The sequence below is a fragment of the Astyanax mexicanus genome, chromosome 8 (assembly GCF_023375975.1).
Source record: "Astyanax mexicanus isolate ESR-SI-001 chromosome 8, AstMex3_surface, whole genome shotgun sequence".
NCBI lineage: Eukaryota > Metazoa > Chordata > Actinopteri > Characiformes > Acestrorhamphidae > Astyanax > Astyanax mexicanus.
In genome coordinates, this window is record NC_064415.1 from 52,341,746 (window position 1) to 52,359,637 (window position 17,892).

Below are 17,892 nucleotides of genomic sequence, written 5' to 3' on the forward strand. Positions count from 1 at the left end.
ATTTCCTGGATCTTTTAAGTCAGATATTCTACACAAAGAAGTTGAAATTGATATTTATTTATGAGTGATTGGTTTAACATTGTAAGACAAACATGAATGTAAATATACACTTTAATGAATGGATGAAGGAAAAAAAAAAGAAGAAGAAACAACCAGCTGGAGGTCCTGCATGAAATACAAAATTTTAAACTGACAAGATAATTCTCCACATCTTTTCATTCACGGTCCTGAGGGGAGCCATATATTCACCTCAGTCCCCATCAGACGTACATCCCTGTTCCTGCTTGAGGAGCTGCATGACAAACGACATGAACAAGTACAAAAGGGCTTGGTCTCTTAAATAAAACTCAATGCTTCCGTATCGGGGTTTAATCGTCTAAGAAGTCGTCGTCCAGGTTGACGTCTGTGGTGTCGATGTCATCCAGCTCCATGTTGTCCAAGTCGTCTTCCAGTTCCTCCAGAGTCTACAGACAAAGCCAAGGCAGGGTCAGACAAACCTTATCTGAATGGGGATGGATGTTAATACTTAAATTAATACATTTCTCTGCAATACTGCACCTTGTCTTTCAGTTCATCCCCTACTTCGATGTCCACTTCTGGCTCTTTAACAGGTTCAGGCTCTGGAGGAGCAAAACTAGCTACTGCAGAGGCTACAGGAGCTGAAACTGCGGCCATGACTGAGGCCAGGACACCTGCTTCTGCTGGAGCTTCCTCAGAGTCGTCTACCTGCTGTGAGAGAACACACAGTTAAGATCTATACTTCAGGAAGCAGGACACAAATTGCTGTGGATAATGGACAATGCAAAACATGGACAATACAACACCATATAAAAGTAAAGCAAACTGATTTAGAGCCTCTACTGGCTGACTCGGTATGATGTGTAGCTCCGCCCATATAAATCAGTTTTTAAAACCTTATTCTTGAGTTCAGTGATTCAGAACTTTAGCTGGAACAGAACGTTTGCATTACATGAAGCAGCTGCGATGTAGCAGAGCTATCGGACAACTAGGTATTTCATCATTCTTTATTGTGCTGTTGGTTACATTAACAAATAAACATCGTACAAAGTTATTTGCAGTTTTTTTTTTTTTTTTTTTTGCAATAGTCTGGTTGGAGAGTGGGACTCCACTGTGAGGGATGAAAATTAATTGCGGGATTTGGCTGGAAACATAGATTCTGAGCTTTAATATGTTTGGAAATGTAATTAATTTAGTCCAATAAATATAGGTACAGTGGAGGAAATAAGTATTTGATACCCCAAAAAGAGCATACTCCAACCTCCATTGTCTACAGTAGCTAGTAAAAGGAAATATTCAGAAAAACAGGTCGATCAGGAAAAGACTGTATGTACCTCAACCTGTATTTAAAAAAGCAGCGTAATACCGGATCACCAGAGCAAAAAACAAACAAAAAAAAAACAGCTCGCATGGCATTCATTCGTACTAGAGACCACAGCTAGATATTTTAAAATGAATGAAAAAAAAAACAACTATGAAATGACCTCTTTAATGGTAAATTATGTACCTGTGGTGGAGTAGGTAAAACTCCTTTGGGCTCATAACCACTGGCTTCCTCCAACACGTTCCGCTCCTCATTAGGCTAAAAAAAAAAAAAAGACAGTAATGAATATAATTCAATATACACAGCAGGTACTCTTTTTTTTTTTTAATCTAATTTATAAACAAAACCTGGACATTTAGAAACTCACTTCCATGTCTAGAATTCAGTATAAATGCAGTAAAAAGTATAAGTCTACAGTAAAAGAGGTGTATAAGTGTATAAACAAACAGTGTCTCACCGTGACCAGTGGGTAGTCAGTAGCCGGTCTAGTCTTGCCCAGGCAGGTCTCACGGAGAAAGTGCTCGGCCACAAAAGCCTCCTTCAGGCCAGGGAATAGGTTCTCGTACTCCGTGGGGTCGGCCAGAGACTCGGCTGCCTTTTGGTTTACTTTAGACAGGCTCTCTCTCCACAGCTTCACCACTCTGTATGTGACACACAAACACACACACTGTTAACTTACATACATGAAAAACTGACATTAGGATCTGTTCAGTTAGTCAGTTGAAAATGCAGCTCATTTTAAAGCTATCATCAAATTCTACAGTTACACCTCTAACAGACACTGATTCACTCAGTACAGTGTGTACACATGGTGGAAGCTAGAGGAGAAATGTCTATTAATTTCTCTGACTGAGAGAACGCACCTGGACACTTGGCTGGGTAGATACGTGCGAGCCAAAAAGGCAGCCTCAGGCAACCGATTGGTCCTGATCAGGAGTTCCAGACACTGGTCCAATCTGCAGTGAAAAAAGTAACATATATTTAAAATCATATGTAACATGTTTTTTATGGAAATATAATTCTAAGAATGTAATAACGTGTTGAAACTATATTTGTGAAGTTACTCACATATAAACATAAACTAACAAGAATCTAATTTAATATATTGTGGCTTCTAATCTAAAAGAACAAACAGTCTAGAATAATCATATGAGAATGAGTATTTTTTTAAACAGTGTACTCTACAGGCCAACTGAATGGAAGCAAGGACTAGGGGTGTGCCATATCGTATCATACGCAATAATATCTCCAACATTTTTTAATATGGTGAACAATATAGCCTGAAATATTGTGCCATATCACCCACCCCTAATTATCACATTAGTGTACTACTGATTTTAACAAAAAATAAATAAATAAATTATTATTATTAATAATAATAATAATAATAATAATAATAATAACACTGCTCTCATTTCCCATTATATATCTACTAAAGATTGTGATTTTATTTTAAGGCCATATCGCCATCCCCTTGCTAAAAATAATTTGCTAATAAGGTTTGATATTCTGGAGAGGATGTGGCTTAGAGCATAAAGGACAGCAATGTGGGTAAATATTTAAACTTATTGCCAATTCTTCAAAAATTATGCAACACGTCTTGATTATTCATTTTTAATTAAATAAAGAAGTCTATTTTTGCTACAGAATGAGTGTTGCACCTTTTTTTTTAATAGTACAGTACCTCACAAAAGCTGCGGACAATAACTAGGAATTTTGTTTAATATTTGAGCAGATATTGGAGAGTAATTTGATTGATACAATGGAAGTACAGACTCTTGGTATAAAAAAAAAAAAAAACAAGAAATGTTTCACAAATATTGCACTGACTTGCAGTGCCTCACTCTTTCTCTAGGTAGTAATACTTAAAAGGTAAAGGCTCCACATTTAAGGCTGATAAGAATTATATTTATATTTACTAGTTTTGCCAGCAAAACCTCTGTTCTATACTCATACACAAATTTCTGTATCATTTTTAATTATTATAACTGTAGGGCCAATGTGTAAACTTGCAGTAGAAAGGAAAATAAAGAGGATTTTTTTAGGAAGCACCGTAACAATCCATATACTCACTTCCCCTGCAGGAAGTAGGTCATAAAGGCCACGTTGTTCTTGCCATCGCGCTCGGCACCTTCGGCCAGTTTGCTCACCATAGCAGCGTTACCGGAGGCGGTGGCCAGCAGCAGCAAGCCACCATAGTCCTGGGCATGATGGAGGCACTCCTGGGCCAGCCCAAACTGGCACTTGCTGATGGCCAGCTCAGCCAACTGCTTCCACTTCTGCTCAGACTAGAGAGGAGAAAGCAGAACTTGAATCTCAAGAGAGGCTCAGTACTGACAGCCTGGACACAATTTCACTTGGATTGACTTCCATTAACCAAGCAACCCTGAAGCTACTTGTGCTTTGCTCCAGGGCAGACTGGCATGGCCAAGTTCCTGAACTGCTGATTGACTTTTATATGAAGCAGCATTCCAGTAAAATAAATAAGAATCAGTTTGAATGAAATAACAGTTTATTATTTGTGTATTCCAGCTAAATTATACAAATCTTACCTCTGCTTCTACTGCTAATTGGTAGGCGATCTTCAGTTCTCCTAATTGCAGAGCAAGCTCAAATCTGTGCTCTGGGTCAGTGGATACAGCAAGTGCCTGCTGCTTGAAGCCCTGCAGACAGATGGTACCAAAAGAAGACCTTGTTAGTACATTTTTACTAACTCTAAATAACCACAACATGGTATCACATAAACTGCAGATCAACCATATTTAATTATCCTTTAAAATGCAAGAATCAATCATTAAAATAGGATGAAAAACACTTTTTCTGCACTTGTATTTGCAGGAAAATTGATCATATATAATTAGGGGTGGGAATTACAGGGTGTCTTACAATATAGTCATGATATCATCGTATCATTGGATCATATCATAATACTCAATATATATTAATATATCACAAGAAAATCCTCTACAAAACTTTACTGCATCTGATTTATTACAGAGGATAGAATAACCATAAATAAGTAAATATCCGGAAGTATGGATTAATTGGAGTCAGAAATTCACAGAATTTCACACCCATTATTCTCCATTGCAGGGTTACCCTTTTTATTTGATTATAGTGCCACCACATGGACCAATGAAGCAGTAACTCTAGTAAGTCAAATTGAGGGACAAGTCTTTAGAAAGTTTAGAGAATTTACAATTTAATAAAAATATTAATATTTGATATCACGTATTGATATGATGCATTGAAACAATGCAAAATTTCACAATATTAATGTACTATCCAACCCCTATATACAAGTGCATCTTAAAATTTAGTTATCCATTTTATCAATGAAAACCCAAAAATCAGTGTCTCAAAAAATTTGAATATTATATAAGACCAATTGGTAATTTTGGCAGTATGGACAGTGTTCCAGGTTCTGCTGGAAATCCACATCTCCATAAAAGTTGTCAGTAGCAGAGGGATGCATGAAGTGCTGTAAGATTTTGTGGGAAAACAAAACTGCACTGACTTTTAGACTTGATAATAAAACTTCACACTAGACCTCAAGCAGTTTGGACTGTGTCTCTCCACTCTTCCTCCAGACTCTGCTCCCTTGATTTACAAATGAAATGTAAAATTTACTGATGATCAGTGATGGATATGTTAGAGAGACATGTCTGTCATCTGCTCGTGTTGATCCACTGTGTTTTATTATCAAGTCTAAAGTCAGTGCACCTTATGCTTCCCTCTGCTGACAACTTTTATGGAGATGTGGATTTCATTTTCCAGCAGGACTTGGCACACTGTCAAAAGTAATAATTGGTCTTATATAATGTAATTTGCTGAGACACTTATTTTTGGGTTTCCATTGGCTGTAAGCCATAATCATCAACAATAAAATAAATAAACACTTAAAGTAGAGCACTATTAACAGATCACAAAATTGCACTACCGCAAGTAAGCCAAACTGTATTGTACTGATATTGTGAAACTGATACCACACCATACCTGTTTCTCCAGAAAATGGGCCACTCTGGTCCTCTGCTCTTTTGGAATGGTGGGAAGTACTTTATCGGCCATTCCAAAGTCTCGCCGCATTACCGCCGTCTGGTACTCCAGAACCGACACCAGTAGAGAGTAACTAACAATGTTCAGCTCCTTGTCTCCCAGGTACAGTCGGTCATCTTTAGGGATGTAGCCCAGCAGGTACATAGTCCTGAAGAGATCAGGTCATGATCAGGAAAACATGTGATGATTATTATTTTTAATATTATTTTATTAATAAAAACAACAACAACAACAACAACAACAACACAGAAACAAAAGATTCTGCATATGAAAATATAAAATGCATTTTAAATGGTTACCTGTAGAGGTGGGCAGTGTGCCATTGTTTTATTGCTATCATTTTAATCAGTATGCTTTTATAATCATACATATAAGAACAGAACCACTACATATTCCAGTAAAAAAAAACTATAAAACTGGGATGGTGGTTCTTCCAGCTTTGAATATGGTGGACATTTTACATTTAACCGTCTTCAGAAGTGATTTAAACTTGCGTACCAATATTTTTAAGTATTTTTACCTACTTTTTGTTTTTTGAATAGAAATTAAAAACCTTTTCAAATATGGCTCTACTGGTGTCTTTTAATTTTCTGTGTAAAAAGTGTGGTAAATAAGCATTGTGCAAGTATTGCAACATAAACCTTACTCATACTGCCCATTCCTTCTTTCTAATAAGTCTCTCTAATTAGCCTATACATGTTACTCTTATTTGTTTATCAAATATGTTTAAATACATTTTAAATACATTATTTTTCATAATGAGGAAAACAACTGTGGTATCTGTTTACATTGTCTTAAGATTATGTTGTGTGTCCTAAAGCATGCACACAGAAAAATATATATATCCTGAAAAAACATCAGAGATTTACAAACTAATTAACTGTGCTTAGCCTGCAGATGCACATCGGCAATTAAAACAATGCTGTGTCGCGATGAAAGAGTCTAACTAGGACTGGTTGCTACAGAGTTTACACCGTTTAGCCATACAGCTAATCTACCAGCTTACAAGTGTGTAAAAGTTGCATGATCATTACTTTACTGTGCTGTGATAATTAGCACTTCTATTTGTGCGGTCACTGTTGGCCTGTTTCCTAGCTGAAGTGCACTGTCAGAAAATAGTACTCTTAGAGTTCTATTTAAACATGTGACTTAGTTGAGAGTGGCTATACGGATAAAGAGCAGTTAAAAGTTTGACCAATAAGAAAGCCAATATGGATTTTTAAGATGTTTATCTGTCATTAAAAAAAAAATTGTTTTCATCCTCACTGTGCAATTGGTAGTCATCTTCATGTGCAACTAAACAGGCTAAAATAAGATGCAAGAAACTGGTGCATTAGGACAATTTAAATGGGCACATTTTATGAAATTGGACAAATACCTTTTTTTTCGGACTATAAGATACTATAAGTACTTAAGTACTTATAAGTACTTAAAATGCTTTAATTGTTCAAAAAAAAAAATCGACAGTCAGGCATTCTATAGTACTGGCATTAGCCACTAACCACAGCGCTAGCTCTTTGGCCATTCAGAGGCGAGTATATTGGACTGTAGTCTGCTCATTTGCTGTGTTAAAACAAGCTACGTGGGACGAACCACTAGCTCATAGCGCCCTGGGTTACCAGAACACTCAGGGTTCCTCAGTCTAGTATTGGGCAGCATTTACGTCCCGCTAGCACTGTGGTTAACGGCTAATGCTAATGTGCTAATGCTGCTGCCCCCAGCCTTAGTACTGGAGAAACTTCGCTGAAAACTCACTCTTAGACAAAATACTGAAAATCTAAGCTCACTGCAAATAAAAAAAAAAGCGCTTTTCTCACCCAAATAAACAAACAAACATCCAGCACTCGTTTGGCTTTGAAAGAATTTTTTTTTTCCCCAGCTTCCGCATTAGAAGAGAAACATGGAGACACCCTTGCTCATTCGATGCGCCTTATGTATGAAAATAGACCAGAAAATAAGATAGACTAGAAATTCACTTTTAGTGTGCCTTATAATCTGGTGCGCCTTATATTTTAAAAAAATTCTAATAATAATAATAAATAAATAAATAAATAAAAATGTTATAAATCTGACAGCTCTAATTCACACATATTTAAAATAAGCCTGATAAACACTAAGTCTACTGCACCTGTCCAGGTGGGCGATGGTGACAATCTCTCCTCCTACAAAGTAGTTGAGCCTGTTGACAGAGCTTGTGTAGATGAAGCAGTCTCCCACCCACAGACCTGTCTTTACAATCTCCTGGATCTCACCTTGAACCTGAGAAAACACACACACACACACACACACACAGTTGGTTATAGTGATTTGCAAAAATAATGGGAGCGCCATAAACACACAATACACAGGTTTAAATGATACTTTGAATGTATTTATAAGTGCACTTTAGCTTTTAAAATCAAATACAAAAAAAAAAAATTCATCTCTAACCTCAAAAGCATCTTCAATACCATCTTCAGTCACTCCCTCATTAGACTCTTGAGATGCAGCCACTTTATCAGCCAGATAGCGCAGGATGAAGAAGGACTCCTCAGTGGCGATACACACCAGCTCTCCAGAGTCTGACCAGAAGATCTGTGAACACAATGAAAACTCGTCACGGTCACATTTAAACAAATAATACCCTGCAAGTATGCACAATTAAAAACTACATTCATTCTGTAAGGTTAAACAGTGTCATGGGAATTTACATGTTTGGGTTGAATCTCAATGCGTCGAATCAGCTCTGTGTTCTCCCAGTCATAGAAGGCCAAACCGTTAACAGACCTGACGCCCAGCAAAAATCCACCATAGATACCTAAACAAAAGATAAATAAATGAAAAAAAGAGAGAGACTGGTATTTGCTCAAAATGACACTTGCAGCACTAATTTAACACAATAACTAATGTGATTGGACAACATATTGCTCCTTAACGTTACGCCATAATTCCCGGGCTATTGAGCCACACCCACTAATTTTTAACCCTTGTGTGGTGTTCGGGTCTGTGGGACCCGTTTTCATTTTTCATCAAGTGATACTAAAAAAAATATTTTTTCTAACTCAAACTCATTGGCATTGGCTCATTTTTTGTGAAAAACATATATCAAAACACATGTTCGATAAACACACACTGTACAACCCCCCCCCCCCAACCATTTATATTTCATACAGTATGTTTGGCCAAGGGCTAATAAACATTGCTTCATTTGTAAATTTGAAATTTTCTACTCATATCTTGAGTTTAATTCATTTTATTTTACATTTTATTAAAAAACTAATAAAAAAAAGAGTAGCACTTTTTAAAAGAAATGTAACATAAGAAAGGTAAAGGGCAAATATTAACCATGTAAGCTGTTTCTATTGCTTGCAATTTAGGTGAAGCAAGCATGTGTAAAGCATTTTAATGTAGAATTGCCTAATTTTGCTGAATTAAATACAAGTAACAAAGTAAACGAGTAACAAAAATATGAACACCACACAAGGGTTAATATTACTATAAGCTGCAGTTTTTCAAGTTATATAACATGATATATTTATTCACAAATAATGTTATGTACAACAAACAGTGCTGCAACATGACTGGTTTTAAATATAGAGTCTACCAGGAAAAGTCACAAGAGTAAAGTCATAATATGCTTTGTTGTCCTAACGAGCCCTGAGTTAATTTACACACTTGTTTTATTAAAAACAGTTTGTGCAGCATGCAGCTTGTTTGCCCAAAAAAAAACAAACAAAAAAAACAACAAAAATAAATTGCAGTGTTCAAAGCGTGTGAACAAAGTTACAGTATTATTGTTATTTAAAGACCATTTTATGCCACAGATATATTGATGCCATAAGAACAAAATAATGCAATCGTTTCCTTTAAAACAGCAGTGGACTTCAAATTACTAAGAGTATTTAGACAGTGGAATTGTAATGTAAACAATGTTTAAGTATCCTAAATACACAAAACATATACTAGCTTAAACACTTCAATGAGCTTCAATATGGGGGTATGCAAAAATGACAGTTCAATGAAAAGTTCATTTTCAAACAATGCACAATGCTTTGATCACGTTGTGGTACCTTTGTGACATATGTATATAATGAGAAACCAGTGTAAAAAAATCTAAATCTTATACAAAAAAAGCACCATTACCTTCAGCTCCAAAGTCTGGCCTGAAAGACTTCTTCTCCTTGAAGTTCTTGAAGATTTTCACCAAGCTGTTGCTTTCTCTGATCGCATATCTGCATAACAGAATAGAAGAAAAACAAAAGATTTCTTATTCATTAGATACTCAAATAATGTGACCTGAAATCCCAATCAGAAATAGCTGCAAATCACCAGTGTTACACCAGAACTAATTTTATAACAGCTTAGTTTAAGGTATGGAAAATATTGTGCCTTTGTAATATTGATATCGGCAGATATTCAATGTTACAGTATCAGCATTGAAATCGGCTATAAAAAAGTAGTATCATGTCAGACCTTCTTTTATATATCCAATTTGAGTACATAAAAGGTGGTTAGAGTGATCCAGTGATCAAAAGCACCTAAAGCACTTTGATCTGGAGATCATCACCCGGAGGAGGAGGAGGCATTTGCTAGTCTTTACCACCCTCCTTGTGTTGTGACATTACTAGTGATGGGGGGGATATAAAGCTGAGTAGTGGAAGAAAAGTGGGAGAATATATTTTTTTAAATATATAAATTAAATGCAGCAAATCAGGAGGGAATAACAATCTCTTACTCTGAGGAGTCGTGGGCCCAGACAAACTCCTGAGCTGAGCCGAAGCTTTTGTTCCTCAGAGCCATTGCTGTGTAGATGATGTACTCCCCATCTCCACACACCACCACAAACCTAGTGATAAAAAAGGAGTTATTACCGTAGGCATAAACAAATTGAATTTCCTATTTTATTTAAAAAACAGCCCATATTAAAGATTCTATATTTATTCTCACATTTATGCATGTAAATAACTGAGAGTAAGGCAACATAACAGGTAGATTTAAAAGTTAAAGAAACAATTTTACACCCCAACATAAACAGTGACAAATTTAAGCCAAAGAGTTTCCCAAAAACATGAATAAAACATGGAGAAAAAAATGGTGATAATATTGTGCAAATATAATTAGCTCAGTATTGTTTTTGGCATTAAATGAAAGTGTTAAGACTTTTAAACAGCCTTTTCTCACTAATTATATTTATTTTCTTGCCAGTATTTTTACATGTGTAGGCATTTGTAAGTTTTTAGTGATACAAATAGCTTCCCCACCTGTTTTAATTAACTCCACAGGAGGTAAATTGCACTATTTGCAAATACATGTTAACACCTCAAATACAAATTATTAGGTTGTTTTCCCACTCTACCCTACTCACAAATGCCACAGTATGAAGACAGAGGACTCTTTTTTGTGAACTAACCTTCCATTAGGGTTGTGTTGAATAGTCTGTGGGTAGATCTCGCAGCTGCCCATGTCTTTTACAGCCAGAGGCAGCCTCTCTCCATCTTTAATCTCAGCATCCCCCATTGCCTTTAGGTTAGCCTGCTGAACCTCAGAGTGCTTAGCCCAGATAATCTTTCCATTGGTATCCATTGACATGGCTGGCTCTTCACGACCAAGCTGGACCGAGCAGAAACACAGAAATCAGTTCAATGACCATAACAGCAGAGATCTTAATTAAACACAATACACTAAAAGACACTGATAATCCAAGCAGTTTTTTGTATTAACAATACTTCTTTCTAAAGACAAAGGGCCAGATAAATAAACACTTAAAATAAAATGGTACCACTTGAAATTAGACTACCTTTATAAAGCATTTATAAATGGTTTACAATTAGTTTATTAATCGTTACTAATTAGGTTGTAAATGCCTTAAAAATTATTAATAATCAGTTATAACACATACGTTAAAAGGGCAACAATATAGATGGCTGTTGGGTTCACTACTTGACAAACAACAGGTCATTGTTGCCCTTTCTACGTATGTGTTATAACTGATTATTAATGAGTTTTAAGGTGTTACAACCTAATTAGTAACCATTAATAAACTAATTGTAAACCATTTATAAACCCTTTATAAAGGTAGTCTTATTTTAAAGTGGTACCAATAAAATTTACTGTGTACTGTACATCCTTACCTTGATAATGATGCTGCCCTCATCATAACCTAACGCCACATTGTTGGAGCCACGCAGGCCACAGACACACCACACCCGCTCCATGCCGTAGTTCAGTGTGCTCTCCAGTCGATAAGTGCTGGAGTGCCAGATACGTACTGTGCCTAAGGGTGGGTAAAGAAAGACAATATGACTATTTTTCTATCTATTACTGGATCACATTACCTGGCTCTTATAACACTTGAACTGCCCAAAACATGTAAATCTCCGCTAAAACTCTTCCAACAAAAAACCAAACTCACCATCCTCAGATCCTGTGACGATGATGGGCAGCTCTGGGTGGAAGCTCACACATGATACATTCTGAGCATGACCTTCAAGAGTCTGCACACACGTCTTATTCTGTGGAGACATGAGAAGGCCCAAACCAATAAACCATTGCTCTAACTACTGAGGCACGACTGCAACACAGACAGTTTTGCCAAAAAAAAGTGTAATACTTTTAGGCAGTGTACTTAAATTACTAAAAATGGTGTGATGAAACCTTACTTGCATTTAAACACTCTAAAAAAAAGAATGCTTAATTTTTATATATATATATATTTTTTTTTTTACCTTTTATTATTATTATTATTTTTTTTTTTTTTACATTTGAGTCAGATCCTAGCCCCAAGGGTCATGTGGTACTTTTGGGGGTTACTTGTTCATTTAACCATTTTATCTAAAACTTTCTGAATTCTAATATTGTGATTAGGGCTGCACAATATATAATCAACAGCACTGTCATCATCATCATCATCAGCGTATATGCAATAATCACAATCTATATATAATATATAATCTGCCCAACAGGATATTAAACCCTGAAATATCGTGCTATATCACCCAACTCAATTATCACATCAGGGTACTACTTTTTTATGCTGTTTTTAGCAAAAGAAAACTTGACACTGTTCTCATTTCCCATTATGTATCTACTAGAGACAGATTATACCTGTCCTGTATCATTTATTATTATTTTTTTTAATACTGGATATATGGAGATATGTAGAGCGCATTATTAGTAAAATCTGATAAATTTCTTGTATTTTTTAATATCTCAGTTAAGTGTGCCATATCGTATCATATCATATCATATCACATCATATCATAAGCAATAAGAAAATTTAATATTCATTTTGGTGCAGTAGTGTATTCTCGAAATAATTTTTTTAATTCAGTATTTCGTCATATCGTCAAGAGTATCATTATCGCGATAATACCATGAAATATCGTGATATTATTTTAGGGCCATATCGCCCACCCCTACTGCCCAATATCATTAACTTTACTTCAATCAGTGCATTACTACAATGACATGTTGGATCCCTGATTTTTGTTGCAATCTGGTGAAAACTGTGTTTAATATCACAGAATTAATAAAAATTAATACATTAAAGAAGAAGAAGAAAAAAGCATGTAATAAAAAAATGTTTCCAATATTGTGCAGCCCTAGTTGTGATCATAATGTGCAAAAATAAACTACATGACCCAAGCCAAGTGTGCTGATTGGTCTGGCAAAGCAGACATAGATATATAATCAGGTCCTTTTTTAAATGCAACTGAATGTAAAGTATTGATAAATAAATTATAAATAAATGGATACAAACAGAAACCAAATGGCTATTTCTAGGCATTTATTGTGTTGCATAATTATACAGTCACCAAAATCAGGATACTAAACTTTGCTGTGGGTCATGGAAGCTTTTGTGGTTGGTTGTATAGACAAAATAGAGTGTATATTTAGAAATAGACGTGCTATATTATTTGGTAGCCTGTATGTACAAACAAAACCAACTCCCTCATTGTTTCAATATGTTTGTAATTTACATCCAACTATATACATTATTTGAATTGTAATCTGTTACACTTTATTCCCCTAGTTTAGTTTATTAAAAAAAGACTATATCCAAGCCTTAAAAAAAAAAAAAAAAGACAATCCATACCTGATAGTCCCAAATCTTCACCAGCCTGTCATCAGCTCCAGAAATAAGATAAGGCTTATCTCCTCCACTGTAATAATCAATGCAGTTCACTCCTTTCTCATGACCCTCCAGAGTGAAGTTAGGAGACGAGGATCCCAGCTGCCAGACCTTTAAAAACACAAACAAAGAAATAACAGATTAAAAATTACTCACACTATCAGAATAACCAGCCTAACACCAAGTTATCTCTTTCATCTTCTGCAGGTAATGAACATCAGGCCCATTGGTCACATACCTTGATGGTTCTGTCCAGCGATGCACTAGCAAACTGGTTGTTGTCTTTGGGGTTGATGACGATCTGCATGACGTAGTGTGTGTGGCCCTCAAACACCTGGCTACAGGACCACTTCTTCTCCCAGTCCCACAGCTTAATCAGCATGTCATCTAAACGTACACACAATCTCAATTAGTGCTACACGGACCTCTCACTCAAATCTCTCAGACATTTATTACATTCATGTTTTATGTCAGACTCCTTCTATATTATATGTCAGTCTTTCGTGATGCTCACTGTGTCAGATCTGGCACTGATCATAATATCCATTTAATCATAATCACTATCCAGTGATGACTTATCATGTCTTAACTAGAGCCTAGCAAAACTATAGCCAAATCAACGTCTGTGTCCTTGCATGAGTTTGTAGATTCTCTGGGGGTTATATTGGACTACAATCCAATATACTCTCCTTTGAATGTCAAAAGACCTAGCATTGCAGTTAGTGCTGCTGCACCCAGCCTTAGTGCTGGAGAAACTTCACTGAAAACACACTCTTATAACAATGTATTGCAGCGGAGTGGCTTTACTGCTCCTAACAACCTGACTGGTAGAATTCCTACATAAGGCACACTGGATTATAAGGCGCACTGATGATTTTTGGGAAACTTATGTGGGAAAGTGCGCCTTACCTAAGGTAGTATTACCTTAAATACAGTAATATTATATGAATATAGCTACAGCTACCAGCTTCAGTGTATGTAAACAGAAGGTCTAGGTGAGAAATGACTGGGAAAAAAATTCTTTGTACTTGGAAATGGAAAAGTAAAACATACTAGTAAGGAAAACGGTAGCAATAGTTTCTTTCTCTCTTTTTCTTCCTTATTTTTACATATGTAACAGCACTTCATCCTCTGATTGGTCAATATCAAGAAAAATGTTGTAGGATATGCCAAAAAAAATGAATCAGCTCTGACAAAATCATCAATCAGTCAAAACTGGTCTAAATCTGTGTAGACTGATGCCATCATTAAAATCTCTGTACATATAGAACATGTGAAAGTAAACCTGTACATACCACTACTAGTAAGGATGTAGGGCTGGGTGGGGTGCACAGCAATGCAGCGGATATAATCCGAATGAGCCTCGAACATATGGACCCGTTCTAGTGTGTTGTAGTTGAAAACCCGAATCTGCATATCATCCTAAAAGACAGAGGGCAGAAAAAAAGCAATTCACACCAGGTCCAAGAAAACATCATGCCTGATATAATGAATATTGATTCATAAGCAATAGATGATATATGCATGTATTTAATGAACATATTATTATCACAACTAAACACAGCTACTACTTACTGCTCCAGTGATAACCCAGTTTTTCCTGGCCACAAACTTTGAGGCTCGTACTGGCAGGTCGCACACTTCAAACGTCTTCACCAAGGTCTACAAAACAATCAGAGAAAACTTTATATTAAAACAGTTCAATATTTTTTTCTCTAAACTACTGAAATCAGACTTGGTCAGACTGAGGTCAGACTTGAATAACATAAAGCAGAATCTTTACAGTTTGCAGTTTGTAAATAAACTGTCTACACAAAGAGGTTCGACACTTACTTGTGTTTCATGGTTCCAGACGCAGACGCTGCCGTTGTACAGACTGGCCAGCATCCATGGCTCCGTGGGATGAAGGTCCACGCTCTTGACACGGTCGGACCGAGCCGTGAGCTTGCGCTTGATGTCCAGCCTCAGAGGCTACAAGGGGGAAAATTGTTCACCCAGTTGTTAACACAAATATATTAAGAATGAAAGAATAAAGAGGACAGTTTTTACCATTATAAACAATATGCTTTTCTAAACACATATGACATGAAGTGTTCTTATACCCCAAAATGCTTACAAACGATATCATAAGAAAAGGTCTCACAATATGATAAACTAACAACATATTGTCCAGCTCTATCATGGATTATTTGTGACCAGTGCAATACCAATATGATCAGACTGCCAACACCTCCATAGCTAGGCACATATAACCACTGTTAGAGATGGACAACATATTGATAGCTTATCGTATCATGACACCTTTTTTTTTTTACCATATCAACAATACACATTTTAAGGTTATTACCTGTACTTAAAGAACACCGACCCAACTGTACTTTTCATTACAACGTGTAATAAATCATGTTTAATGGAATAATGTTCAGCACAAATTAAATAAGAATCACTATACTCTGCATGAAAAAGCTGTTGGGTCAGTGTTCTTTAAGTACTGGTGATAACCTCAATATGCTTACTGTGGATATGACAGAAACATGTATTTCGATAGGAGCAGTATAGAATAGGATACATGTATTGATACATGTAATGAAATATAGCCTCTCTCTACGTTATTATTGTGTTATTACCCTATGGCGAAATGTTAAAACATGGAAAAAATGAACACTTAAGAAAGGTTAACTAGTTTAGTTAAATATAACCTGCTTACATGCAGCTCTGGGAAAAAATGAGAGACCTCTTTATAATGGTGAGTTTCTTTGATTTTACCAAATTGAAAACCTCAAGAGGAAGACGGATAATCACAAGCCAACAAACCAAGCTGAACTGATTGAATATTTGCACCAGGAGTGGCATTAAAAAGCAGTGTGTAAAACTGGTGGAGGAGAACATGCCAAGATGCATAAAAACTGTGATTAAAAAAACAGGGTAATTTCGCCAGATTTTGATTTCTGAACTTCTAAAACTTTATGAATATGAACCTGTTTTTTCTGCATCGTTTTTGTTATTTCAGCCATATCTTATTTTCTGCAAAATGCTCTAAATGACAGTAACTTATATTTATAGAATAAAACAACAATGTTAATTTCACTTAAACATATAACTATAAATAGAAAAATCAGAGAAACTAATTCGGCAACTTAAGTGGTTTCAATTTTTTCCAGAGCTGTATATAGTTTGCAAACTATACGTTTTTACAAATACAACGTTAAAACATTAAGTTAATAGTTAGTTTAAATAGTTTAGATGTTAGCTAGCTTAGCAAACCACCACGTCATTAATGTCAACTCTCTCAGCTTCTCTTAAGCTAGTTTAGTCGGGTTAGCTTTGACTTTAGCAAGCTAAGCTAACTCTGCAGCTCAATATTTAATATCACGGCAACCTGCAGTTTAATTAGCTCACTAAATAACTTCATATTTATAGTTAATCGTCTCAACATCACAAAACTTCAACATCTGGACTCAGAGAGCTAACGCTAGCTAATTATTAAAGCTAACTGTGAGAGATAGCTAGCGAGCTAATGCTAGTTAGCCGGGCAGCCAGCTAGCTTGCGTTCAATGGGATAAATATTGGAATTAGCATTGAAGCTAACTAGCTTCAAATTCGTTGTTTAACCAGGTTCACAGCCGAAAAGACAGTTAGGTTACAAATTGAAGCCTTTGAAGTTGTTATTAGTACGTTTTTAAAAAGGAAAACGCCCAAATTATAGCATTATTTCGTTCACAGACTGAATACATGGTCAGCTAACTATCTTAGCTAACTTGGCTAGCGTTTACGCTACGTTGCTCAGTCTGTGTATGTGGCCTTTAGCTCCGCTAGCTTAGCATCGCTAACTAAACCTAAAGCTAAACTCAGCTGCGGGAGATCTGCGCTCTGACAGACTGCATCAACGCGCTGTGTATAACTTAACCGGAGCGGAGCTGCTGTACTCACCATTCTGCTGCTTTTAGTGGGTTTTCGCTCTTTCTAATCGCAGATCTGCTGCTGCTGCTGTATCCGCAGCTCACTAAAGCTCCAGCTGGACACACACACTCCCTCACACACACACACAGTAAGATACACACACTCTCATCTGACGTGGAACTTCCTCAAACGTGTGGTGGGAGCCGATGACGCGACACATGGAGGACTGAGGAGATCCAGAGCAGAAACTACAGTCCTGCACAACTCTGAATGGTAAAGGATGAATTTAACCCTTTCAGACCCTGTATCCATTACAGTGGGCATAATTTAACCACACTACCTCCATTACATACCAACTAAAAGACTCTACTTTCTATAAGACTCTACTTTCTGTTTTGAAACGTCTGTGTACTATGTATACCTGCTACTGAGTGTGGAGTATTTCCATCTGGGATCAATAAAGCATCTATCTATCTGTCTGTCT

General features: G+C 36.3%; 1 protein-coding gene across 1 annotated transcript; it reads right to left on the bottom strand.

Moving 5' to 3' along the window:
- Positions 1-37: 37 nt before the first annotated feature.
- copb2 (COPI coat complex subunit beta 2) lies at positions 38-17,593 on the bottom strand. The gene is made up of 22 exons (XM_022677951.2): positions 17,439-17,593; positions 15,342-15,479; positions 15,084-15,170; positions 14,804-14,930; positions 13,747-13,895; positions 13,473-13,619; positions 11,790-11,889; positions 11,509-11,651; positions 10,788-10,987; positions 10,113-10,223; positions 9,521-9,609; positions 8,089-8,195; positions 7,829-7,972; positions 7,527-7,657; positions 5,339-5,546; positions 3,895-4,005; positions 3,416-3,630; positions 2,206-2,298; positions 1,800-1,983; positions 1,526-1,600; positions 559-729; positions 38-464 (listed from the first exon to the last, which is right to left on the bottom strand). Exons 1-22 carry the CDS (start codon positions 17,439-17,441, stop codon positions 369-371), a joined length of 2,829 nt encoding a protein of 942 aa, XP_022533672.1. The 5' UTR covers positions 17,442-17,593; the 3' UTR covers positions 38-368.
- Between the last annotated feature and the right edge of the window lie 299 nt (positions 17,594-17,892).